At 43.7% G+C, this 27816-nt stretch overlaps 1 protein-coding gene across 1 annotated transcript in view; it reads right to left on the bottom strand.

Moving 5' to 3' along the window:
• Nucleotides 1–27816, bottom strand: part of RYR2 (ryanodine receptor 2) — a 545602-nt gene that overhangs the window by 210028 nt on the left and 307758 nt on the right. Inside the window, exons 38-49 of the mRNA XM_084828209.1 lie at nucleotides 27076–27276; nucleotides 25921–26026; nucleotides 23986–24129; nucleotides 18568–18841; nucleotides 12027–12141; nucleotides 9082–9214; nucleotides 8335–8438; nucleotides 7770–7905; nucleotides 5986–6172; nucleotides 3836–3941; nucleotides 2291–2411; nucleotides 1566–1735 (exon numbers count right to left, since the gene is read on the bottom strand). Of these exons, the coding sequence (XP_084684335.1) occupies nucleotides 1566–1735; nucleotides 2291–2411; nucleotides 3836–3941; nucleotides 5986–6172; nucleotides 7770–7905; nucleotides 8335–8438; nucleotides 9082–9214; nucleotides 12027–12141; nucleotides 18568–18841; nucleotides 23986–24129; nucleotides 25921–26026; nucleotides 27076–27276 (1797 nt within the window). The remainder of the gene's footprint in view (nucleotides 1–1565; nucleotides 1736–2290; nucleotides 2412–3835; nucleotides 3942–5985; nucleotides 6173–7769; nucleotides 7906–8334; nucleotides 8439–9081; nucleotides 9215–12026; nucleotides 12142–18567; nucleotides 18842–23985; nucleotides 24130–25920; nucleotides 26027–27075; nucleotides 27277–27816) is intronic.

Raw genomic sequence — 27816 nt, 5'->3', positions numbered from 1 at the left:
TGCTTCATTTTGTACACCAAGGCCATGCTTGCCTGTTATCCCAGTTATTTCTTGACTTCCTACTTTAGCATTCCAATCCCCTATGATGAAGAGGACATCTTTTTTTGGTGTTAGTTCTAGAAGGTGTTGTAGGTCTTCATAGAACCGATCAACCTCAGCTTCTTCCGCCTCAGTGGTTGGGGCATAGACTTGAATTACTGTGATGTTGAATGGTTTGCCTTGGATTCGTACTGAGATCATTCTATCATTTTTGAGATTGTACCCCAGTACTGCTTTTCCCACCCTTTTGTTGACTATGAGTGCTACTCCATTTCTTCTAAGGGATTCTTGCCCAGAGTAGTAGATATGATGGTCACCTGAATTAAATTCGCCCATGCCTGTCCATTTTAGTTCGCTGATTCCCAAGATGTCAATGTTCAATCTTGCCATCTCATGTTTGACCACCTCCAGCTTACCTTGATTCATTGATCTGACATTCCAGGTTCCTAAACACTATTGTTCTTTACAGCATCGGACTTTCTTTTCACCACCAGACACATCCACAGCTGAGTGTCCTTTCGGCTTTGGCCCAGCCGCTTCACTCTTTCTGGTGCTACTTGGAAATTCCCTCTGCTCTTCCCCAGTAGTATATTGGACACCTTCCGACCTGAGGGGCTCATCTTCCAGCGTCATCTCTTTTAGCCTTGTGATATGTTCCATGGGGTTTTCTTGGCAAGAATACTGGAGTGGGTTGCCATTTCCTTCTCCAGTGGACCACATTTTGTCAGAACTCTCCACCATGACCTGTCCGTCTTGGGTGGCCCTGCACGGCATAGCTTATGGCTTCACTGAGTTACGCAAGCCCCTTCGCCACAACAAGGCAAGAGGAGAAGGGGACGGCAGAGGATGAGATGGCTAGATAGCATCACTGATGCTGATGCAATGAATATGGACTTGAGCACACTCCGGGAGAGAGCGCAGGACAGGAAGGCCTGGCGTGCTATGGTCCATGGGGTCACGAAGAGTCGGACACGACTTAACGACTGAACAACAACCCAATAAATCCATGGAAGCCCCCCAGCTGAGAAAACCTTATTCTAAGGCAGGTGTGGGAAAATTTTGAGGATCTGGGGAGCAATTTCCACATCCTAGAAACCGACTAAGTGGGGGGGGCCTGCACCCCCACCACTGCTGAATTCCCACTGAACTCTCGTGTTGAGAAAAATTTTCACTTTAAAACAAAGTGCGTGGGGATTTTACATTTGTTTTAATGCAATGTTTGTATTTGTGTTAATGCAAAATCATGCTTCTGAAGCCTCAGGGGAGCATAATTTTGCATTAAAACAAGGCATACACTCCTCACCCACCTTCTTCTAAAGCGAAAATGCAGCAATTCGGCAGCACTCATTTGGGCACAGTGGGAGCCATAAAAAAAGGATGGGGGACAGATGGGGCCTGTGGGCTGCATGTTGCCCACCCCCTTGTCCTAGAGGATGATGGCAAAACTTTTAACTCATCATCTTCAAGGAATCATAGCATAAAATTTGATCAATGAGAGAAACTGGCAATTTAACATTATTTGTTACCGTATCTAATGAAGCAGCAGCACGAAGATCTGGAAGAAAGCCAACTTCTAGAAGATGTAGAAGAAAATCCTGGTCTTCAATTCCATAGACCCTGTCAAGGAACAATACCATGGCTGCCTTGTGGTCTGGGCAAAACCCCTCTGACATATCAGGTTCCGCCACAGTACCATCTGAAAGACAGAAAAGTCAATCATGCAGAGCTCATCCACAGATGCAACATACATCACAGTGCTAAGTTCTGTCAAGAAGAATGAATATATGAACATCCTTCAGATGATTTTGATGCAGGAAGGTCGCATATTCTACTGTCTGAATAAATGGCATTTGGTACCTAAAACCTAATCCAAAAATAATGTTAATTCCATCATGGCATCCCAGGATACATATGGATCTCCATGTTATTAAAAAATACTGGGAAAATCTTGCAGATGTAGTTAGTTTAGTATATTCTAATCATTATCTGACACTCCTGTTCTCCCACTCTACTACAACTGAGAGGTTCAAGTGCCATTCTATAACCAAATAAAATCAATGTGAATTTTTGACACTATCTCAGATGTAAGCCAGGATTGGCTCTCACATTCCAGAAAAATAAACATTGATAGATATATTTCCAACTTGTATGATGAACATTTACATTTACACACACACGACACTGAGAACAAATATTCTAGGCCATTCAGGTTTAATTTGTTTTTAGATGTCAAGAAGAAAACATTTCTTACCTTTTGCTATTGTTGGCATGTGGAAAGGAATGCTAATGACGCCCACCAAATCTTCCAAAGGAATCAAAGACCGCAGAATAGATCTGATTCTAATGGCTTCCCCTTTACCAGCATGGATTAGCTAATAAAGGAGTAATGCGAGTATTTGTTATATGATTGGGATCAGAATCTAGCCATCTTAAAATATACACGTATTAGTCATATCTAGAGAGTAATTAATTATATATATACACACACACACATATATATGTGTGTGTGTGTGTGTGTATGTATATGTGTATATATATGTAATTAATTAATTATAAATTCATGTACATGTATATAAGATAACCATAATATCAAAACTAACGGGTAAAATACTGTGAGAGCTAGAGTAAGGCACATGCAACAAACCCCGTAAAACTTGACATTTGTGGTCATGAGCAGCTGGCTTACAGCACTCAGATTCTATTCAAACTAGTGGGAAATTTCAAACAAGGGCTGAAATTAAGTATGGTTGTCAAGGCTCACTCATTTGGGAACTGAAAAGACAATGGTGTTATTAGTTTCATTTTCCTTTATGTCAAATAGGTGTGGCATTTAAAACATTCAAACTAAAGAAGTAAAAAAAACCTTGATTTACCCAAGGGTAGAACAAGTAGCCCATTTGTGACTGACAACCAGAGTCAGAAACATCAGCACTATTAGGGGACAAGTGGAGTCCTGCAACAAAGTGTTACAGTGATTCTGTGGAGCGATTCTGTTCAGGATTGTAGTCACTCCATTCCATTCCAATTTTCTTTCTTTTTTCCCCCCATCATCAGTCAGTATTCCATATATACGAGCATGCTCAGTCCTCACTGGGCTGGGGCCGGGGGGGGGGGGGATTTATTTATTTATTTATTTGTTGCATTTATATCCCACGTTTTTCCTCTTGCAAGGAACCCAAGGCAGCTTACATTATCCTCCTCCTCTCCATTTTATCCTCACAACAACCCTGTGTGGTAGGTTGGGCTGAGAGTCTGTGACTGGCCCAAAGTCACCCAGTGAGCTTCCATGGCCAAGTGGGGACTAGAACCCGGATCTCCCAGCTCCCAGTCCGTCACTCTCACCACTACACTACACTGGCTCCCACTGGTTGTGGGGGGAGGTGTCTTCATTTTGATGTTTTTGGGGGCTGTGTGGGGAGTGGCTACATTAAAATAATGGATTCCTCTTTTGATTTGTTTAGGCAGCTCTCACTTCTGTCCCTGTGGACATTTTAAAATAGCTTCTCAGTGTGAACCTGGAAATGCCTATCCAGACAATGAAAGGGCTCTCTCTGTACCCTTTTTATAGGGCTTTTTTCTTTTGTACCCCTTCAAACCTCAAGGTTGCCCTGAGTCTGCTGGTATCTCCCTTTTCTGCATGGGTGTTGCTGTTTAGTCTACAGATCCACGAACCCAAAAATAACTAAATCAGAATAGAGGAAATGTGATACATGTGCTCTGATTTACACTATTCATTAAAAGAGAATAGAGGTTACTTTAGTAAGGGTAATAAGTAGTGGTGAAGAAAAGAACCTACATGCATTTCTGGAGCACAGCGTCCTAGGAGATCGATCAAAGCAGCATAAAAGGTCATGATGGCATTTCCCATGTGAATAGTATCTTCTTCTTCTTCCACCTCACTTCTGTTTAATTGTTTTTCCCAGAAGAACAAAAATACAAGATCAGAATGCAATTTGTTTTAGTAGTTTAACTTCAATCAAAAGCAGGTTTACCTGACATATCCAGTTAAAACTCAGAGGTTTCAGAGTTGTTTGTGTTTGTTTGGTTTTTTTGTTGTTGGGTCTGATTATTGTAAACTGCCCCAAGGACATTTGCCAGTTGGGCAGTATACAAATCTAATCAATGAATAAATTTAGTAAACATACTCTGGACTTCCAACATTTCTGCAGAGGAAAATGAAGCTCTACAGTCGAGGAACATAATATATTGTGTCCCACAGGGACATTCCTTCCAGGGACATAATATATTTTGTCCCATAGTTTAACAGTTTGAAGAACCCTTTGCACAGAATATGCAAGCCATGATAATTAGTCCTTGGCCAAAGTATTCACCCCAGGCTTTGGGGGAATTTGAGGAAGTGGGAATGGGGTAAAAAGGGGGGAATGGGACAAAAAACACAAACCTCATTTGTGGGGGGAGGATCTAAGAACTTCCAGGTGGGGATAGACTTACCTTTAAAGATAAGTTGGCTTAGGGTCCCATCCCTCCCTTCTAAAAAAGAAAAAGATAGAAAAAGCTTTACAGTCGCTTGGCTGTTCTCAGCAGCCTGGCAGGGTTCCCTTTGTAATGTAGGGCACAATGCCCCATGGGAATCATGCTACAACCTAGTGTGGTTTCCATGGAGCATTGTAGCCCAAATCACAAAGTGAATGCTGCTGCTTGAAGTGGCATCAAAGCTTTTTTCTCCCTCTCTTAAAAAAAAACAACTCGGCCATCTCATCTTTAAATGTAAGCCCATCTCTCAAACATTCTTAGAGTTCACCCTCTAAAAGTCAATGAATATCCACGTGCACGCGCGCACGCACACACACACACACCACACACACACACACACCACACACACACACACACACAGACTTCTGCAAGGGATGGATGGTCCTGCAAATGTGTGTGCAAGGGGAGATATTTGGCCTGCTCCAAATCATAATAGCTTGGAGAAAGAGAACAAGTCCACTCTTTCCTCCTCCCCCACCTTTAATAAAAGAATACACCATGTGGAATTTAGGAAGCTTGGAAACAATACTTCCATGTTCACAAGTACCGTATTATGCCATTATTTCCTTTTTTAAACACCTTAATTAGACAGTTATATATTCTATTGCCAATATGTGATGGTAAAGTCAGTGCACTAAGCTATTGATTTTGGAGTAACATAAGGCAAGTCAAATCCAAGGAAAGACTCTTCTTTCTAGTGCAAGCTACAATTATATATTTATAATTCCAGTTTACCTGTCCTAGCTAATACCTACCAAAGAAGCTGAACATGGATCCCACCCCAGGCCTATACTGTCATCACTTTTCTGATATTATAAAATCTCTATTTAAAAAAATGTTATCCATTGCTCTGATTTTGGAGCATTCTGAATATCCAGTGAGCAAATGACGAACAGAACAGAAGGAACAACGGAGGCAATTTTTGTCTCTCCATCCTCCTTGTTGTTTTTTCCACTAGACGGGCTTCTGAGCCCATCATCTACAAGAGCTGTGCTGTTGAGGGGAGGGGGGTCTGGAGAGGCCAGGGAATACGGCATATCCCAGCCTCTACGCTCCCCGCCCACCAGAAAGCCCCCTTTTTCACCTTCCTGAAGTTTTATCTGTGACCTCGGGAAGCAGCCATCACATTTTATTTTTGCAGCAGCTATGAGGGGGTGGGGTGGAGGATCAGAGCTCAGAGTCCCCCACCCGACATCATAGGAGTGTTATCCAAAAAATACTACAACCCCTGGGATGCTCTCCCAGGATCATAGGATTGCTTCCTTATGGTTATTATGTTATTGACAAACATCTATGGGCTAAATATAAAGCCTTGTTTTCATTTATTCATTTAAAGAATTTATGTATCCCAATAGGGCCCTCAAAGTGATGTATAATAAAATCCAATAAAACCACAACATGAAAGAAGAAGAAAAAAAGTCTGGAGGAAGTAATCACTTCCCTTCTACTTACAGTGTTCTATTGGATCCATTACTTGGTGAAGGTCCATCTCTTGTAGGGTCTTCTGATATGTTTATGGCTTCTTCCATGGCAGCAAGCAAGCCGTTTCCGCCTTCTCCTCTCAATGCAGGCCCAAAACACTCGGGGCGCCGTATGAGCAGTCTGACCACCACATTAGCATTCTCTTCAACACTCTCTCCTGCAATCATGTTATGAAGCCAGCTATTTAACAAAGCCACACCCCAAGTGCTGTTGTTTACGTTACTTATACGGAAAGAAAGACCAAAGCTAGGTGAACCAGCACCAGCTCCAGCACCAGCGCCATGAAGCTGTTCCAGCTGGAGCTGAGATTTTACTCATTTTGAGATCCAGCTGCTACGATAGCTGTACAGGAGCGAATGCCAAGTCTAGGTGAAATGTGAAGATGACTATTGTGCCTGCAGCTTAGGGATGGATGGATCTGTCAATCTTGGTCTCACCAAGATTGTTGGGTTTTTGAGCTCAAGTTCGTTTTGTCCCATTTCCACATGAGTTTGCATTTTTTTAAAACCCTTATGGAAATTTGGGTACTTTTTGGTGAACATTTTCCCTAAGGTGTGCATCAATATATACGTTTTTCTGTACATTTTTTAATGTACGCATTTTTTTCCAAATATTTTGCTGAAATGCTGTTTTGCACACACTTTTCTGAAATATACACATTTTGCATGCGCTTTCCTCAAATATGCACATTTTTCCTAAAATGAGCTCCAACAGAAAGCTCTCAAAACAACAACATTGGAACAAACTTCTGTCTTGGTTTGCTGAAAGGCTCAGGAGATGCAAATTGGATAAATCCAGAAAAGAAAAGAAAAGAAAAGAAAAGAAAAGAAAAGAAAAGAAAAGCTTGATGGAGCATACTTCTCACCCATCCCTGCTGCAGCTGCAAGTGGGACAATCCCACTATATCCAGCCACATGGCCACTTTAAGGATTGGTTGTATCAACTATTTATGGGCCATACAGAACTTTTGAACTTCTGCCTCCATCTGACCTATTGGTGGGCAGAAAGTGAAATGAAACAAACATGGACAAAAAAGAGGGGGAAATGTGAGCTGGGATGGAGAACATTTTGAAGGGAATTAAAATGGGCAGTTAAAGCAGGTGGGTAGAAGAAACTAACATTCTCAACCAGTGTGATGATTTACACACTCTCTCATATGCAAAGCTCTTCTGATTTTATTTCTTTTTTGTTTGCTTCTCTAAACTGTTTGCTGTAACAGAGACAATTTCATCACATGCTTAGTTCAATGAATAGTAATTTTGGATTTATTGCAGTCCTACGGCCTGCAAGTTCAGACATGCAAAGATTAATGTAAACTGTTTAAAACCACACAAGAATAGCTAGCTATCTTTGTTCATTCACGATTGAAATACTCTGCCAAAGCTTGTCATGATGTAAATGTGCTTCCCCCCCCTCACGCACACACACACACAGACACACTCACAGACACACAACTACCTTACAAATCAGCAAAGAATAAAGAGTAGAAATTGAAGGGAGTGAGCACAGCCACACAGTGCCCCCCCCCACACACACACACACACACGGCCAGGAATTTAAAACAAAACAAAAAAGTTCATGTTTCCAAGCTCAGACCCTTCAAAGCACTGCAGTGAGAAAGAATGGAGCCACAAAGCACTCTGCCAAGTAGCACTTAATTAGCTGCATTAGTATCTGTAGCTCTGATGTTCAAAGATGGATATAATTATTTGGAACAACAAAAGTTTTACAAAACACATAGGCTCCTGCAGTACCATTGCAAAAAACAGCAAAACGAAGAAAATCCAAATATCGTTCTCCTTCAACTGGATTCCATCCAATATCCGGGTAGCCTTTAGAAATCAGCAAAGGGCAGCTTTGCAAACCACATCCAGCCAGGTAGCGGACTACCTAAGAACATGGTAAAATTAAACAGGAGAGGCATTTACTGCAAAAAAAAAGCTGAAGCCAATTAGCTGTTAAGTTGCTGGGTGGTACTGAGAGTTACAAGTCTTGCAGTGGACGATAATCCTATGAAGTTACATGCACATGGAAATTACATGTCTAATGCAATGCAAACTGCTGCTACTGTACGTTTGTGAGTAAATGCATGCTTACAAAGATAAGCATGCATTGTGCGAAGTCCGCCAGCACAATGGGACTTTCACCATCACTCTCCCCCCACCCCCGCCCACAGCCCTCCACACCACCTGAAAATCTGCTCTAGAGAATGTGAAGGGGGAATCACCCCCTCCTGGTTCTGCTGACAGAAATAATTCCAACAGCAGAATTACACCACTGGATTCAACCCCACAGTCAGCCATCCAAAAGATTATTTACCTTCTCTAAATCAGGCTCCCTTAAAGCTAGTGCAAGTTCGTTATTATCCATTACAGATGCTGCTGCAACATCTAAAGGTGTTGATCCACGCATAGAAGGGGATGCTGTTAAAAGAAGATTTCACGTATTTATAATGTATTCAACATGTATAGAAGTAGGACAATTTTATAAATGTTCCTATAGTTAAGGAAGAGTAATTATCCAAAATATTCATAATAAAATTCCACATTTTACAACACACAGACATGATTTCTGTTCAGTCAGTATCCTTATAATAGCATTGTACTGATATGATTTAGTAACAATATCATACTAAAGCTTTATTTCACATATCTACTCTGCATATACTTTGGGTAGCCAAATTTGGGAGTCATTAAAGGTCCAGTATAGACAGATGTGTTCTATACAGGCAGTATAGTATAACCACTGTGGTAGTGAATGCAATGGATGAGAAATAATATTCAACAGTCTTTTATGGAAGTCATTTATGTGCCACTGGCTAATATGCTGGAGGCTTTGTACCAAGATTTTCAGGAATCACATAAAATGTCATCAAGAACCTATGGACTCCAAAGTAGTCTCAAAACTCCTATGGGGTATGTGAGTTGTGAAATGCAGTGACAGAATAAATTGTGTAAATATTTTATTTATTTGTTTTTGTTTGTTTGTTTGTTTGTTTATTCATTCATTTCATTTCTATACCGCCCAATAGCCGAAGCTCTCTGGGCGGTTACTTACAATACTTACCAAGCCCAACACTACTGTTTTCCAAAAGATAGCTAAGATGATCAAACATAGCCTTCTGATTCTGTCTACTGATGCGGCAAAAATAACACAGAAAACGACAGCAATTTGCCACCATCTTAGGAAAGGTGATTTCCTAGACAAACAATACTATATTAGGACAATGTGTAAAAAAAAAAACCCACTGAAATGTTAATGTTTTCATGTCTCTTCATGCATTTTCTTTACAGTATCTACAAAAAATAAATGTTAGAATTCTTCATTTTACAAAACACACAGCTATACTGTGGTCCTGCTAATAGTTCCATCTGCACATTTCCTACAGTACATGGAACACAACAAATGTTTATACTATTCTAAAGAGGAGCCCATTCTTGCAAAATGCAAGAAAAGTACAAATATAAATCCACTCGTGCATCTTAATGGTGTTCCGAATAAATGCTTGGAGGATCATATATATTAACCTATTTAAATGTTAATTTAAATCTGGTGCATTTGTCTTTTAACTGCACATGTAGTCAAGAGGCTTTTAAACAAATATCTAGGTACTCTTGTTTCTCAATATGACTATATAGGAATACACTCATTTTTTACATTTAGAAAAACATGTGTAACCCCTCTCCCACAAAAGTCTGTGCTTCTATCTTTAAAAAAAATCCCATCCTCTTTTACTACAAATTAATACATGTATTCCTAAATATAGAAGTGTGCCTTCTAAATTAAAACTTTCATGAGGGAAGGGAAGAAAGGAGCAGATCACAGAGGAGGACATTTTTAGCTTCATTCTCCAGTCATCCACTTAGGTTTCCTCACTCAAGATGCAGCTAAGGAGAACTATGAGCTTACCACTGGGTAGAAGAGGAAATGGAGCTATAACATGGATGTGCATCCAATTGCGCTTCTGAATACGAATATGGCCTTTCTATACTGTTCAATGCCATCCATTTGTCATTCAATAGAATGCTCATCTGAATACACATCCAATTGCACATCCCAGTCTGGAAGAGTGTGATTTCCATTAAAAGAATGTTCAGATAGAGCATCTGCATTTTGATGCACGTCCAGTTTAGGCCTGAGATCCCAGATCTAGTAAGTGCTATACACCTGGAGGCCTGCTTCTTCATGTGCATCCCTTTAGCTGGATTGGGGCACCTAGCTCCAAGAAATGTAATCCAGGAACCATCTGCTCAAGCAAGGAATCACTGTCTTTTGAAGAGGATCTGTAGCAACGCTCTCGGGGCCTGGCTCCAAGGAGCTTGCCCCAAGGGTATTTACTTCCCCTTTACTCAAACTGGGAACCACATGGTAAGTAGAAGTTTCAGCAGGTCTTCTGGGGAACGGGCTTGAGCTTAGAAAAGATGCATCTCTCAAATCTCTGATGCCAATTTCTTCCCTCCAGTCCTTTAAACTGATAGGGCATCTGAATACAAATGCAGCCTATATGAGGAATACAAATCCACACTATATAGAATGTTGTTCATTCCCACTTAAAGTTCAAGGAATCCTATCAGGGAAGTTTGGCTTGCAGAACTAGGGATGTCAGAGAATTCCACCACAGATCTCGGTGAGGCTGAATGCCAGTGCATTTGGCCCCCCGAAATCCGTGACGGAACGAAGCCCCCCGCCCCCCCTGCCCCGCGAAAGGCACGCGAAACACTTACCCGGTGCCGTTCACACTGCTCTGCAAATGGTGGCCGTGTCCGCCGCCGCCATTCCCTTCATCACTATAGCCGTGATAGGCTACGTAAATACTTACGCAGCCTATCAGGTCTAACGCAGGGATGCCATTTGCGTCCCTGTGGAAGCCATGATAGGCTGCCTAAGTATTTACATAGCCTATCATGGCAAAAAAAGGGGAACGCAAATGGCGACGGCTACGGCGGCCGCCATTTATGTCTCCCTTTTTTTTTGCCGTGATAGCCTACATAAATATTTACATAGGCTATTACGGCAAAAGAGAGGGGCGCAAATGGCATAGTGGCTGCCATTTGCATTCCCCCCCCTTTTTTTTGCCATAATAGGCTACGTAAATATTTACGTAACCTATCACGGCAAAAAAAAAAGGGGGGGAACGCAAATGGCAGCCACCGTAGCCGCCGCCATTTGCATTCGCTGTTGTTGGGGGGGTTTTGCCGTGATAGGCTACATAAATATTTACGTAGCCTATCACGGCAAAATACAGGGACGCAAATGGCAGCGGCTACGGCTGCCGCCATTTGCATCCCTGCAGGCTACCCAGCGGCTGGATGTCCGGCTGCGGGCGGCCCTGGCCGGCGGCTCTGTGGAATCTCTGCAGAGCGGAGCCAGCCGTAGAGAATTTCAGGGGGAGGGACGGAGCGCCTCTCCCCCACCGCGAATGTCACCCTTCGAAAAGGTAAGTGACTTTCGTACATCCCTATGCAGAATGCAGGCCTTCAGGTGTGTTCCTCAAGGCCAATTTAATCACAGCATTCCTTTAAACTAAAAGGGGTCTTCCCTCTCACAGTTTAAATGATCATGTATGGAGAATGAAATTGACCAAAAAAATACATACCTCGGCATGATTCCCTAAACTGGATCCTATTTATATTCTTCTGACTTCACAAAAAATAATTAAAAGGAATATTTTTAAGTTTAATATCAGAAACCTAGTACTGGAAAGCTTCTAGTGGAACCTTGATTATATTTGTAATGCCCAAGGATTTTCTTCATCAGTAACTGTGAGCAAAATCCACAAACACACATATAAAAGTTTACATAAATTTTATTTCTGTTCAAAACCTACAAATGTTTATTAAAGTATATGTTATCATTAGTTCCTTACACTTACTGACCAAGTTGTAGAACAAAATCTTAAAACAAGTGGTTGCAATCCCACAGGTATTTGGTTCCTTAACTGAACCAAATAGGATTTTAGACTTCAATGGTGTTGCAGCCAATATTTAAAGTGTCTTCCTCTAGTGCATTACCTTTGACTCCCCTCCTCCAAGTACATTCACCATTACTTCCATGACAGTTTCATGCATTCCCAGTGCCCTCATAAGATTAGGATGCTGGTAAAAAACCTTATTGTTCATAATATCCCTACGTTGAAAAAGGAAAAAAAGTTAAAATATTTAAAATATTTAAACATATTTCAGTGTTTCATATAAACATTTTCCTTCAGTTCCATGCCAAATAATGTATTTCAATAATGCACAATAATTTTAGGAGAACATACTCTGTGAAGAAAATTATCTAGGTTTTAATTCCACATGCAGTTGCAGATAAAAGTTGCATAAAACTCCTGCCTCTGCCACCTTTCAACCCCTTGTGCTCTCCTCGCAAGGAAGGAGAGCATGAGGGGTTGGCAGGTGACACCAGCAGGAGTCCCCATCGCCACCCGCCAACCCCGCACACTATCCTTGCAAGGAAGGAGAGCATGAGGGGTTGACAGGCAGCGGGAGCAGGAGTTCCGAGCCACCCACCAATCCTTCATTCTTTCCTTGCAAGAAGGGTGCAACGGGTTGATGGACAGTGATGGCGACTCTTGCCCCCACTGCCTGTCAACACCTTGTGCTCTCAACTCTTGAAAAGAGAGCATGAGGAGTTGGCGGGTGGTGGAAAACTGCAAGCTTGCCCAACTCATTGTGCAACGAGTTGGGCAAGCTCAGGGATGCTCAAACTGTCTGGGAGGCCGAGCTTGCAGTAGCTCACCAAACTCTCCTCTTAAACCAGATTCCTCTGATATCCTTTCTCCAAAGTGTCCTTGCTGGATTGGCTTAAAAGCCCATCGAGCAAAAATTACCAAAGATGAGGCATGGGGAGGTGAGCAGTGGGCTGCTGCTCCTCCCGCCCTGCTGGCTTCAGCCCGGCAGAGCTTAGGAATCTCAGTTTTGAGGCATCTGAGTTCTGAGGCTTCCAAACAGCAAGGGCACAATCTATAGGATTACTTCCTAAGTATATTACTATGCATCTTCCTCTGTCATTTGGAATAATAAAATACAAATGTAAGCCATGCACAATATGGCGATTTCCAAGTCGAATATATTCTATACAGATTATAAGAGCATTTTACTTAAGTAAAAAATATTTTCTACAAAATGGATTTGTTATTATTTATTACATCTCTACACCACCCAATATCCAAAGGCCTAATAACATTCATGGGAAGACTACCAAAACAAAATGCTGCACTAAAACATAATCTTGGAGTGCGTCAGAGGGTTATATGGGTGAAGAAACAGAATGGGACAGGACTTTCCAACAGCAAATTGTGTTTGTTTCTTTTTGAAGCTGATTCAGCGCCAGCTTCCCATGGGCCACAGGACTCCTTTCCTAGAAATGTGAATTTGATAGCAGAACATCCAGCGATCTAAGCTGCCTTGATGAACTGTCCAATATCATGACAAATTATGAAATGACACACTCCCATTTAATCTCTCCCATTTAATTTATATTTCTGAGAATCCTGTCCCCTTTAATAATTCGTCATCTTCTTACAAATTCATGGTCCACAACTATTTTTCTTAGAGGACAACTTTGAAAGGGGAATGGGTGGTCATGGACTAAGGCTCCCAGTCTCTAAAGTGTTCTGCCAGCAAGCCCCATTGCCACACCTGGTGATCCTCCTCATCTCTTCCACTTAGAATTCTATGCATTTTTCTTTAGAACGTATGAAAATAAGCCTCAGAAAATAAGGCGCTGACAGTATTAGACCCTATTATTATTACTAATGACTGCAAATTCTAAGTATGTACAAAGATAACATTTGATTACAAGAATATAGTCTTCTAGAGCGTTACCTTTGACTCCCCTCCTCCAAGTACATTATTTGAAATGCTGACCCTTTCCTTGAGAGAATTCTGCAAAGAACCTTGTCTTTGCAAGGCAATGCTCCAGAACTGACTGGAGCAAGTGAACAGTTTTTGAGAGCAGATTCGAGACAGGCAGCACAGCCCACTTTGAGGCTGCTTCCCATCAATCTGCTTACACCTCCCGCCACCCCCGCAGCTTTAGATGGGCAGTCTTTGCAGTCTGGTAGCTTAACCTGCCTGGCCAAGAGGAGGAGAACCCTCCTGGGTGGCTAACATAAGCAGAATGATTGGGCCCCAATCAAATATGGAACATTCCCCCTGAGGACTTTTGATGTTTGAGGGGACTGCTCGGGGGGGGGGGGCTTATTCCTTTTTTGGTCAAGCCACCTCCTACTCAGCTATCCCTAACTGATTGGGGAAAAGATCCAGCTTACTCGTGATTAGGAACAGCTAAGAATTTGTCCAGTTCTTTTTTAATAGGAACTTACCAAAATTTGCTAATTTCTTCATAAAATGCCCTAATTTTCTCCATTACATCTGAATGTGCACAACCTGGACCAGTGCTTAGATGCAGTAGTGGGCTGGATGAGGACCAATAAGCTGAATCTGAATCCTGGTAACATGGAGGCACTGCTGGTAAATAGTTCCTAGATACAGGAATAATTAGGGAGTTTACCTGTTCTAGATGGGGTTGCATGCCCCATAAGAACAGGTATAGAGTTGGGGGCAGAGGGTGTTCCTAGATTAATTATCATTAGAAGCCCAAGTGACTTCTGTGGCCCAGAGTATTAATCTGGTGCTGAAAAGGGTTAACAAAGAGTAAAGATGGCTGATTTAATCTGGGAGAGGCCTACAAGAAGAGCCCCTAGAAGACCCCAGACTCATAAGCAGCTTTATGTTCTAGACTCTTGATCCCTGGCCGAGAAGACCATGAAGTTTGATTCTATACTAAATGATGTTATTTCACTAACTGAGACTCTGAGATTTTTCAGGACTGTTTTTTTTTTTTTTTTTTGAAGAAGGGAAAAAAAATGCAGCAATGTTTACAAGCGGCTTCACAGAGCTTGCTCAAGGCCACGACGTCCTGGCAGAGTGTCTAAATGAGATGAACAGCAGAATTGAGCATGCTCAGGTGCCTACTGAAAGGAGGAAAAGTACTGTTTTGACTTCTCGTGGTATACACCTGCTGATAAGAGAATGTCCCTACTCGATGCTAGTTGGGCGGGGAAGTGTAGCCCCGAGCACGAGCAACAATTAGGAGGAGGTGTTTGGGCAGATATGACCAAAAATGGCCAAAGATGACCAGGAGTTCAAATAAGATATACTGAAGAGCAATGCGTCAATCAAGATACCATGCCCAGATGGCAGACTTTGGGTCATATGTTGAGACATTTCAAAGTAGCCCGTTCGTAATAGTGCCAAACACATTCCCCAGACACATGAAATCATGGGAGATAGATGGGACACTTTGTTTCTGATTGGTGAGCAAATGCTCTAACCACATACACTCCATTTCCTATTGGAGGCTGATTGTCTCATTGCTCCTTGGGCCCCACCTTTGACCAGAGCGGGGGTATAAAAGCCCAGGGAATGGGAGCTCCGGGGGTGTTGGTGTCTTTGTTCCTGCTGCTGCTGCTGCTGCTGCTCCACTTCCCTCTTTCTGCTGTGCCACCAGACCTACGGATTTAGGTAACTATGGACCTTTTTAGAATCTTAGACTTTGGGACTTAGAATGATTTCTGAGTCTGGGACTTAAGGTCATTTCTGGGTTTGGGACTTAGAATGATTTCTGAGTCTAGGACTTGGAGTGTTTTCTGAGTTTGGGACTTGAAGGTTATATCTGAGGAGGGGATTTGGAATCCCATCTTCAGAGGTGACAGCTGGAATTATTCCCAAGTCTTGAGTTTTCTATTCACTCCAACTCCTTCCTCTACTCTTCCTATGCCTAGAGGAACTTAGTAATGCCTCAGCATAAGTTTTGTATTCAACTAAGAAGCAGGTGGAGGCCACGGGAGGGTTAACACATTGGTTGAATTACTTTGTTTAGCTTTGAACTGCAAGTAGTAAACAGGAGTAAGTTGGAAAGAGGAGTCATAACAATGCTAGAAGCTCAAGCTGTTATCTTATTGGCCAAGTTCATAGTACCAGCTTTGGCAATTGCAATTCTTTTGATTTATCTTCTGTTTTTATTGCATTCGCTTTCCCTGTAATTGGAGAGAGAATTTCTAACGCCCATATAACCACCATGCTATTTCTTTCATTTTGTATTTTCCCCTGAATTTTCAAGCAATAAAGCCATAAATATGGTTTCAAGCTACAATCTTGTCTGTAGTGGTGTTTTGAGTTGATGTTTACCTGTTGGGATTGCTTGGTTACCCGCTGGGGTGCTTTGGACCCATTTGGTGCAGGTTCTGAGGTTAAACAGAACCGAATTTACACAGAGCAACTTCGGCTGGTACATCAACTGTGCTCGTTCCTGGCTAGGGAATGTTTAACCTCTGTGATCAATGAACTGGTAACCCCAAGACTGGATTACTGTAATGCTCTGTATCTGGGGCTTCCCTTGAGGCTGGCTTGAAAGATGCAGCTAGTGCAGAATGCTGCAGCGAGGCTGCTGAATGGAGTGCCTTGCCATGCACACATAATACCTGTGCTGAAAGAGATGCACTGACTACCAGTTTGCTTCCGAGCCAGGTTCAAGGTATTATTATCTCTTGTTGCTGTTGTTGTTGACATATAAAGCCCTAAACAACTTAGGGCCAGGTTATCTGAAATATTGTCTCCCCCTATATAGACTCATTAAATCACTACAATCTTCAGGGGAGGCCTTGCTGTCTGTTCTGTACTGTGCACAGTCCCATCTGGTAGCAACACCACCATGGGCCTTCTCTGTGGTGGCACCCTCCCTGTGGAATGATCTCCCTTCTGTAATACATGAGACAGCGATGACCATGTGCTTTCTACTGTTACTAAAAACTAACTTGCTTACCCTGACTTTTCCCAACCATTAACTTATGTAAATGCAGTTCTGCTTTTAAAGATATATTGTTTTGTAATGTGTTGCGAGCCACTTCAGGATTTTGAAAATTGAAAGCAGTATATAAATATTCTTAAATAAAGAAAGTAACATAACATAACATAACATAACATAACATAAAATACAAGGGATAGAAAGAACTTGAGGGGTTGGGGGGAGTGAATTTTGGAGAAAGCTTTGTCCATCCAAGCCTAGGATTTTGAGTCCTTCGCTCTTAAAAGCCTGGAGTTGAATACACAGGGATTCAAACATGTTAATAGAATTTTACAAGATGTACAAGATGTACAAGAATTTTGTTTGGGTTTGATTTTAACTAGATTTTGGCCCGTTTGGATCCTGAACTTGAACACATTTTTCAAGCAAGCACATTTTTTCAAGAAAAGCTCACGTTCCTGAACTTGCATTCAGAAAATGCACATTAAAAACGTCCAGTTTTTTAAAATGCACATTTTGGAAACAAACACATTTTTACGCTTTATGCTCCAGTTGGACTGCCCCCCCTTTGGGAGATGAGAAGTGGGGACAGGGCCATCCCACCAGCCCTACTGACAGTCTACCTAATTATTTTTTCTCTCTCTTCCCTCCCCATTGCCTTTTCCTTGTATGTCATGTCTTTTTTAGATTGTAAGCCTGCGGGCAGGGACTGTCTTCTTTGTTCATTAACTGTAAGCCGTTCTGGGAGCCTTTTCTGGCTGAGGAGCGGGATAAAAATGCAATAAATAAATAAATGGGGGGGATAGTGCATGGTGCGCACTTAAAATAATGTGCACCCAAATGTACATTTTTCCTTCTTCAACAACGACAACAAGAGCTCACAAAGGAGGCCAAAAACAGGATGAATGAGCGCTGAGGGGAGGCTTGGAGAAATGCAAACAGCTCAAGCTGATTCTCTCATCCCTAGTGCTGAAATAGGGTTGCCACCTCTTGTTTTCTGGCAGGATCCTCATACTGAACAACTGCTTGGCCAGCAGATACAACATGGTCCTCTTCATGCTGGGAATAGCTGTATATATTGACTTTGGCTGGTGCAGATGGCTGAGAATTTTGTTTGGTACATTTTTGATAAGAACTTACAAAAATATGCAGATTTCTTCATAAATGGGATAGAAATAAGTTCAGATTTAAAAATCTGAATGTGGAAAGAAGCAAAAACTAATACATTTGTCTATCCCTACTCATGATACATAAATGCATTGCTTAATTAAAGAGAGAGAGCACCAGAACTCAAGGTTATCTAGAAGCCACATCCTCTGATCTCAGAAACCTTCACCTTATAAAAATAAGTTGCAGCTAGAGAAGAAAAAGTACACATCAAATGCCCAAATATGTTATCTGCCATCCTTATTTATACCTTGCCTATTCTTGCCCCATGATATTCCCAAAATGCTACCCAAATGGCAGTTCTTCAAGGCAGCTGACAAGAGTACTACATCACTTCGAGCTGAACCAGAAGCCAGAAGGACATTAGCAGTGAGATTCTCCACTTTTTCCTGACTTCCATGCCTAAGGTGCTCATCTCTGGCATTCAGGACACTGAAACATGACGTCCACAACAGTCACTCTTGGAGCCCATCAGGGTCAGGTTTTTCCTATAACAAGCAGTGCTCTTTAATCTAATATTAACAGTCAAACAAATTATTTAATGGTTAAGTGTTAATAAGGAAAGAGAGGTTTTACCCTAATCCACGAATCATAAGCTTCTCTTCTTCCTTGCCCATTCTGACACTGAGGAGAGAACGGATCTGGCCAAGAGATGCAAGCAGGTTGATTGTATCTTCCACAGATACACCATTTATAGTATACGTCTTTGGCAAAGCTCGAACCAGACCACCGACTCCATCATACTGGCGGTGTAGCAAAACAAACATAGCCCTCACCAACTCTGGGTCTTCTATTACTGACTCTTGAGCCCATCGTACCATGGTCTCTGATATCAGCTGTTGGAGAGTTGCTAGATGTAGAAAGCATTAAGACAAACATATAGCAAAACCATTTTTCTTCTTTAATAACAGTTAATTATATGCAATATACTACACCGAGTAGAATCATACATCCAGAAAAATTATTTCATTGGATTTTCTTAGTAAAGCAAGGCAATAAATAATACATTGTCAAGGTTTTAAAAATAATCTTGTGGGGAAAAAGCAACATCAGACTGTAAAAAGATTACTGTCACATTCACCTGTTAAAACGTTCCTAAACAGATTGCAAATCCCCCAACAGTATTTAGTTCTAGAAATATATAATGTAAGTATTTTAAAAAGCCATATAGAACAGCCAGATGATGATTCCTTAAACTAAAAATTAGAAACCGAAGGTAACTGGCGGTTCAAAGCAAAATAAAGCAATGGACAGCGCAATCCTATACTCCCATAATGCCGGAGGATGGGAAGATACACCGCCTCTACGCCAGTGGAACTGACACTGTATCCTATGCATGCTCAGCCCAGAAGTAGAAGGGAAAACACACAGTTTGAAATTTTTTAACAAGTGTAAAAACAGAAGACACAGCCCCAGTAGGTGTAAAGCAATGCCAGAGGAGACTGCTGCCCTGCACCAAAGCGCTCCAGCGGGTGGCAGAGGTGGTGCAGCAGCAGGCCATCCTGGCTGCATGGAGGACACAGAACCCTGAGTCAGCCCCCTTCCCACCCTGCTGTATTTTTATATATCCCTTGCCCCTGCACACCCTAATACCCACATCCACACTGCTCCTTCTCACACTGCCCCCTGCTCTGCTCCCTCCCAGGTGAGTGCTTGTATGCATCTGCCTACGAGGGGGAGCTGCCCTCAGACGCCTCAGACCTTGTTTCCTTGGCTCACGCTCAGGTATCCAGGGGGGTGACTGGGAGGTTCCTGCAATGTGTTTCCCTTCCCCTGCTGCTGCCCCACTACTTTACTTGCTCATGGGAGTGGGAATGGAATTTTTATCAGTCTACCAACCCCTACCAAAGAGAGGAACAACACAGGTTGCACAGCAATAGTTTATTGCAGAGCATCTATCTATCTATCTATCTGTCTGTCTACCTACCTACCTACCTACCTACCTACAACATTTGTATACTGCTCCCAATCCAAACAGATTCTGGAGCAGTGAACACAAGAAGTACAATTGTAAATTGTACTGGTAAATTGCATCTAGGATGGAAAGTCAAAGAAAGGTGTCTGCGATTGCCAACTAGTTGTTCCAGTAGGGCTCCTGTGACTTTGGCAGTTGCCTGACAAAGAGGAGCAGGGTGATGTTCCCACCATGGAGTTGGAGCCACAAGGAACATCTCCACCTGTTGCCTGACCATCCATCATTGAGATTGTCAGGATGCAGGAGCCTGCCCAGTACAAGTAGGTTAGCAACCCCACAGGAAAGAGCTGCCTGTGTCCTGGCCATTGCTGACATGAGATGGGGCAGGCCTCCCTCACAGTCTGCACAGGATAGCCAGTGTCAGGAGCGCCCTGGCGGCCTCTTTCAGTACACTCCAATAGCCAGCTCCAGACACAGACGAAAGGATTCTTTTCAAGGCTTTAATCCTTTTACAACTTAATGACTCTTTCAGATGCTAATCACCAGTGGCTAAAGCAAGGAACAGCAGCGTGGACTAAGCTTCAGGCAGGCAGGCAGTTGATCCCCATTTGAAAGAGAGTCACTTGAAGACCCAGAACTTATAGGCTAGGGAGAGATCCTCCCTCTTTCCCTTGGGTCCATGGGAGGCGGCCATTGCTCGCACGCCAAACGGGCGCTACGCCTCCTTTCCACGCCCTCCATCACTCATCGCTCCCTGCGTCTGTGTTGAGCGTCTAGCAAGCCCCCCTCCCACACTCTCTCACTGCCTGGGTCACTATCTATCTCAGGAATGCTGGCAGGAGGAATCTCTGCCAGCTGCTGAGCCTGTGAGGGATGAGCTGGCTCCTCTCCCACGGATTGCTGATCCTCCTGAGAATCAGAACTGCTCTGGGGTTCTATCGGCTCAGTTTCCACCCTGACAGCCAGTTCCTCAGCCCTTCAGCTGTACTTGTTGGAGAGTGGCCTGTGGAGAGCAAAGGGAGGGAGAGAGAGCATGCGCACGTGTGTGTGTGCAACAACCAATGACCGGCAGCTGGAAAAATGTTTCCTGGAGCTGGAGGTACAGCAGATGTTCGTGAGGGAACAGAAGGAAGAGTGAGCGGTGGCACCTGAGTGCTCAGCCAAGGCTCAAAATCATGCCTCAACCTCCCCACCCCTGCAGTGGGGGGAAGGGGTTGACTGCAATGACTGTGATTACACTCACCCCTTCCATTTTGGGGTTGCAGTGGGACTCTTATGTGTGCAGTGACAGCTTGTTCTGTTCCATGTGGCCAGGCTGTGATCCTGCAAAGCAAAGGCGCTCATGAGTGCTTGGCTAGCAGCAGCAAATGTTGGAGTAGAGTTCTTGGCCTTTTCCAATGGAAAATGTAGCTGCGTGTTGAGATGAGTGCCTCCCTGGTGTGAAAGGTACTGCTCCCTGCAGTTGGGAGTGGGGAGAATGTCAGAGCAATACAGCTGAAGCCAGATGGAGTACTATTTCCATACAACAAAGGAGGTATTGATGACAAGGGAGCAGTTTGTAGCAGTTATTCTTTGTCACACGGATATCCCCTTCTCTTGTTTACCTGTCTGAAGTACTCAGTCCTGGCACCCCCAGTTGTTGGAGTGGAGTGTTTGTACACGTGTCTAAGTGAGGCTGGGTGTTGTGTCCAACTTCCCAAGGCAAGGTGCCTGTTTGAGTTCTAGGCAGAGAAGTGTTAGCAATGCACTCAGTTTCCTCTGTGTCTTCTGGAGACAGGATGTTTTGTGCAGTGTTCCCTTTGTGTGAAGAGTGCCCTTTCCCCATAGTTTCCCTTCACCAAAGTTTTCCCTTGTGAACTCTAAGTATGTACAACATAGGTCCTATAATTGACTAATGGTCTCCTTGTGTGGAGTTTACATACTGGTGGTGGTGTGATGAGATGAGGCACTGGGTTACACCATGTGCTATCTTCTATTTAATTCAATGGGAGGGTAAACCTAAGTTTTAGGTCTGAGGCTGGTGCAGAGTTCTCCAATGACAGGGGCATGACTTTGGTCTAGAGGAGCACAGGGTATGGTGTAAGTGTGGCCCTCACCTCTGCTGCTCACATCCATCCATGACTCCACCCTGCCAGTGGAGTGTTTGGCCAGCTTAAAGTGTTCCACCAACACATCAGGAGTTCCACCGGTATAGCGGGGCTTCTGCCAGATCCTATGGTTGATCTCAAGTATAGGATTGTTCCCAAAAACATGCACAAAGTATGTCACAATATCTGAGAGAGAGAATGCTTTCAAATTGAACTGAATTTATTAGGGATGTATGAAAGTCACTTACCTTTTCGCGGAATTGATTTGTGGGGGGGAGGCGCTCCGTCCCTCCCCCGGGAATCCTCGACAGGGGGGGAGGCGATCCGGTCCTCCCCCCAGAATCTAGGAGTGCACGAAAGCCACTTACCTGGTCTCGCAGCTTTTCACGGTCGGGGGGAGGCGCTTCGCTGCTCTCCCCCCGAAGTTCAGGCCGGGGGGGGAGGCTTCCCGCCTCGCCCGGCCGAAATTCAGGCCGGGGGGGAGGCTTCCCGCCTCGCCCGGCCGAAATTCAGGCCGGGGAGGAGGCGCCTCGCCTCGCCCGGCCGCGAAATAAAAAGTTAAAAAAAACCAACCCCCCCCATGATAGGCTACGTGACGATTAACGTAGACTACGATTAACGTAGACTTTACGTAGACTACGGCGAAAATAAGGGCAACGCAAATAGCGTTTACTATTATTTACGTAATTACGTAATTACGTATTTATTTACGTAGACTACAGTGACCAAATAAGGAACGTGAATGGCGGCTCTCTATGGGGGCCGCCATTAGCCGTACACGTTTTTTTTTTTTTTTAAGTCACCCGTGATAGGCTACGTGACGATTTACGTAGCCTATCACGGCTGACTTTGCAAATCTAGCCGTGATAGGCTACGTTAATCGTCACGTAGCCTATCACGGGGGCGTTTTTTTTTTTTTTAACTTTTATTGGAATGGCAGCGGCGGCAGCCGGTCGAAAGACCGGCTGCCGCCCCCGCCCCTGACGAAGACCTGATGAACCACCGCCGGGACCCGCCGCCGGGAGGGACATTCGGGAAAGGTAAGTCCCGTCCCGGGGGGGGGGGTGCGGGGGGCGGGGGGGGTGCGGAGAATTTCTCCCCGAGACTTCTTTGGGGGGCCGAACACATTGGCGCTCGGCCCCCCGAAGTTTCGGGGAGAAATTCTCCGCCATCCCTACCAGAATCCTGCCTGGCTGGCTCTGCTCCGCAGCAGCTCTGCGGGGCAGTCGGCCAGGGCCGTCCGCAGCCGGACTTCCGGCCGCAGATGGGCTTCTGCGGACGCAAGTGGCGGCTGCTATAGCGGCCGCCATTTGCGTCCAGCCAGGCTGCCGTGATAGGCTACTTTAGTATTTAGGCTACGGCAAGCCAAAACAAACAAACAAAAAACAGCGTATGCAAATAGCGGCGGCTAGCGCGGCCGCCATTTGCATTCCCTATTTTTCGCTGTTTTATCCTACATTCCTTTTTTTTCCGCCGTCATAGCCTACGTAAATATTTATGTAGGCTGGAACGGTGAAAAATAGGGAAAGCAAATGGCGGCCGCCGCAGCCGCCGCCATTTGCGTACCCTGGGTTTTTTGGGGGGGTTAGCCATGATAGCCTACGTAAATACTTACATAGCCAATGGCGGACGCAGCAGCCTGGCCACAGCCGGCAAGGAGACCAGCTGCCGGAGCCGCCGCCGAATCCGCCACATCCACCCCAGGTAAGTTCCGTCCTGGGGGGATTCCGCGGGGGGCGGAGGGGCAGGAGGCCGTTCCGCCATGGATTCCGGGGGGCCATATATTAAAGAATCCGGTCTCACTGGAATCTGTGGTGGAATTCTCTGCCATCCCTAGAATTTATAAATTTGTCCTCTGAAAAAGATTATGGTACTGGAATGAGGAAAAATTATTAAACTATGCTTAAGATTCAGATAAACAGCTCAGACATTATTTGATGAAATGAAGTTATCACAGTTTTTATGGTACTGAAATAATTTTATTTTACTTACATGGTTTCTTGGCATTATCATCAACTGGCTTCTCTGCTTGTTTCTTTTTCAACTGAGTGACTCTTTCCACTAGGTATAGCAGCCGACCTTTAATAGTTAAATCACTGTTTCCATCCAAAATTCCATCTTCATCTAGCTGAATTCCTAGAGTTAAAAATTCAAATATTTATTAGAGCATTAAAATAAGAGATCAGAGGGACAGTCTCAGTATTTAGTTGCATGACCACCTTCAGGGTTGGGGGGGGTGGCGCTTGGCAGGGTGCTCTTTCGAGCCTTCTTCTGTCCTGAGTGCGCTCTCAGCAGCTATGCTTTCTTGGGTCCTGTCCTGTCCTGGTTGGGTGCCCCACTCAGCAGTTGAGGGGTGGCCATGTTTTTTTTTACCCACAATGCACCAGAATGGTAGTTTCTGGCATATTGCATCCAGGAAAAATAAAGCTGCAGTTGTCAAGTGGACCAAAGTGGGAGATGGTCTTAGGCAGCAATGCAGACTCTACAGGTATCGCCAGCAGTGTGGGCCCTGGCATTTGCCTGACCATGCCACACTGTGGCGCTGAGCCTGTTCAGTCCCGCAAAATGTCTTACTGTTAGCTACCGGTAAATCAAGCCATAGCTTTGTTTCAAAGGGTAGAATAACTGTTCCAAGGTAGAGCTAAGAGTTTAGATTGTTACTATCCTGTCATTATTGTCATATTTTTATAACTCTGCATACTTTCTTCAGGTTCCTTCACATATCTGCAAAAAAGCACTCTAGTAACCCAGGTTCAACTCATCCAGGCAACAACTAATCACTATTATGGAGGCTGTATTTTATCTAGGGATGGCGGAGAATTTCTCCCTGAAACTTCGGGGGCCGAGCGCCAACGTGTTCGGCCCCCCGAACAAGTTTCGGGGAGAAATTCTCCGCACCCCCCCGCCCCCCGCACCCCCCCCGGGACGGGACTTACCTTTGCTGAATATCCCTCCCGGCGGCAGGTCCGGCCGGCGGTTCGGCGGGTGTTCGTCCGGGGCGGGAGTGGCAGCCGGTCTTTCGACCGGCTGCCGCCGCCGCCATTGCAATGAAAGAAAAAAAAACAAAAACGCCCCCGTGATAGGCTACGTGACGATTAACGTAGCCTGTCACGGCTGACTTTGCAGATCTAGCCGTGATAGGCTACGTTAATCGTCACGTAGCCTATCACGGGGGCGTTTTTTTTAAAAAAAAAACAAACTTTGGAGTTCGCGGCCGGGCGAGGCAGGAAGCCTCCTCCCCGGCCTGAATTTCGGCCGGGCGAGGCGGGAAGCCTCCCCCCCGGCCTGAATTTCGGCCGGGCGAGGCGGGAAGCCTCCCCCCCGGCCTGAACTTCGTGGGGGGAGCAGCGAAGCGCCTCCCCCCCACCGGGATCAAGCTTCGAGGACAGGTAAGTGACTTTCGTCCACCCCTAATTTTATCTTTAGAACCTAAGTAGTTTCCCATACAACAAAGGCAGGCAACGTAATGCCCATGGGCCAAATCCTGCTGGCCAAGGATTTTCCCCTTTCCCTTTCAGAATGAGCTGCCTGTGGGTGGGTCAACATAGCAGCATTAGCATGAGACTGCATGTTTGCAGGGAGGGGAGCTGGGGGAGCTGGATACATGCTGCATCCGGTGCTTTGTGCTACATCTGGTGCTTTGTGCTACATCTGGTGCTGTGCAATATTAATACTCTGTTCAAGGACTGCAATATTTATTCATTTACTACATTTATATACTGCCTGTCTACCAATGCATCCTATGAAGTTTACAGTTTAAAATAATAGTTTGAATGCAGATTGTAATGTTTTTATCAGGATTCAATACAAGTCCATTTGGGTTATAATCATACCTCAATAAACTACACCTTGTGTAATAAAATGGTTGAGATTACTTTATTTGTTTTAACATATGGGGAAGTGACAGTATAGAAAGTGAAAGTTTACCACAATGTGCCATCAAATCTTCATGAAAATCCAAGAGGTGATCCCTTATTTCTTCTGGACAAGGACAATCATTTTTATCATCCTTAAAATTCAGCAGCATATTAATCTTCAAAAGAAACAATAAATTAAGAATATTTTATTTTAAGGGAAATTTTATGGGGTGATGTACAGGGTAAAAGAAAACATTTTACTGTAATACTGCCAGACTCAAATACTGGTTTAATATTCTCCATGCTCCTTGATAAGGGAAAGAATTGAGCACATGCTGCATTTCATCAGTGATCACTTGTGTGCATAGGGAAGGTAAGCGGGGAAAGAGCATTAACAAAAGAAAGGAAATAAAGGGTGATATTAGCAGCCCACCAATCCTCCAGAGCAGATTTGGGGGTATTCACCTCTGCTATTTCCAGTTTGGGGGAACACAAGGGCCTGCAGGTGTCTGTTCTGCTAGCAGATGGACACAGCTGGATACCACCCACAAGGTGTGGAAAACTGTGTGTGCATGCAATAGTTCTGTAATTAATGTCTGAAATGTCTCCATGTTAAATCGGAAGGAAATAGCCAAGAGAACCCAAGGAACAACAGCAGAACAAGGAACTCCACCCAACCCTAATTAAAAACACCTCCCACAGAAAAGCTGGAAAGATTAAAGTGTACAAAATCCCTGGACACAAAGGGGACACAATTATCTGCACGAAGCAAACTAGTGTATCAGGGAGAAAGGTTCCAGAATAGCCTTATCTCTGAAATATAGCTTTCTATATGTGGGCTTTTTCCCATTGCAGGTTATTTGCATCAGAAGAAAAAGTTGGAGTAATACCACACCTGATCCAAGGAGGCCATTGAAAGAACTATTAAAATAAAAGGCAACAAAAGATGAACTGATTGACCCTTTAACTATGATAACTAAATGGAACCTTGATGTACAGAAACTGTATACATTAATACAAAATATCTGTCTAAGACCATCACCATCATACCCTTTTTGTGAGCACCCAGCAGCTGGCTCTTCTTGGAACCAGAATGTTCATTCAAGACGATTCTTCTGTTCTTACGTCTACCTACAGTCCAATGTGGTATGGTCCAGGAAAAACAAAATCATGTGCACGCCATCTCTTACCCTGGACAAAAGCTGTTATCAATATTACGTTATACCTGTTCCTGTGGTGGAGAGCGAAACTCTTTTGTTTTCTTGGCTGTCAGTGCCGCAGACATATTTAATGCCTGCATAACTTCGTTGTATCGGAAACGTTGATTCTCTTGAAGTTTTGCTACAAAGTCATCCGAAAATGCTACAATGGCTTCTATTCGGTGGCGTATCTGGCAGTCACAAAGGTACTGGAGTAAATGACACATCTAAAAAAGTATGAACAACAAAAATAAGTTTACTATACATTATAAAATCCAGCCTGAGCATTATTACTTTGTAAATGTTTAGACAGATAATTTAGGGGCAACCCCTTTACAAAATATCATTCTTCTCTTTTAATACTTCTAATATGGATAGTTCTTAATATCATTTTTATTTTTACTTTTCTCATGCTTTTTTTCTTTTTAAGCTGTGTTACTGACTGATTATGTGTCATTATATTTTATGTTTAACATAACCCAAACTCACTATTTTTCTAATGTTTTGTTTTCAGACTTTTATTTATCTCCTATTCTGAACATCATCATGCGACGTGCTGGGCTTGATGAATCCAAGGCTGGAGTTAAAATCGCTGGAAGAAACATTAACAATCTCAGATATGTAGATGATACCACTTTGATGGCTGCAAGTGAGGAAGAGCGGAGGAACCTTATGACGAAGGTGAAAGAACAAAGTGCAAAAGCTGGGTTGCAGTTAAACCTCAAAAAACCCAAGATTATGGCAACCAGCTTGATTGATAACTGGCA

The sequence above is a fragment of the Heloderma suspectum genome, chromosome 1 (assembly GCF_057233095.1).
Source record: "Heloderma suspectum isolate Gila_16-S chromosome 1, 16-S_ref, whole genome shotgun sequence".
Classification (NCBI taxonomy): Eukaryota; Metazoa; Chordata; class Lepidosauria; order Squamata; family Helodermatidae; genus Heloderma; species Heloderma suspectum.
The sequence above is the reverse complement of the archived record's forward strand: the minus strand, read 5'-3'. Positions and strand labels throughout refer to the sequence as shown.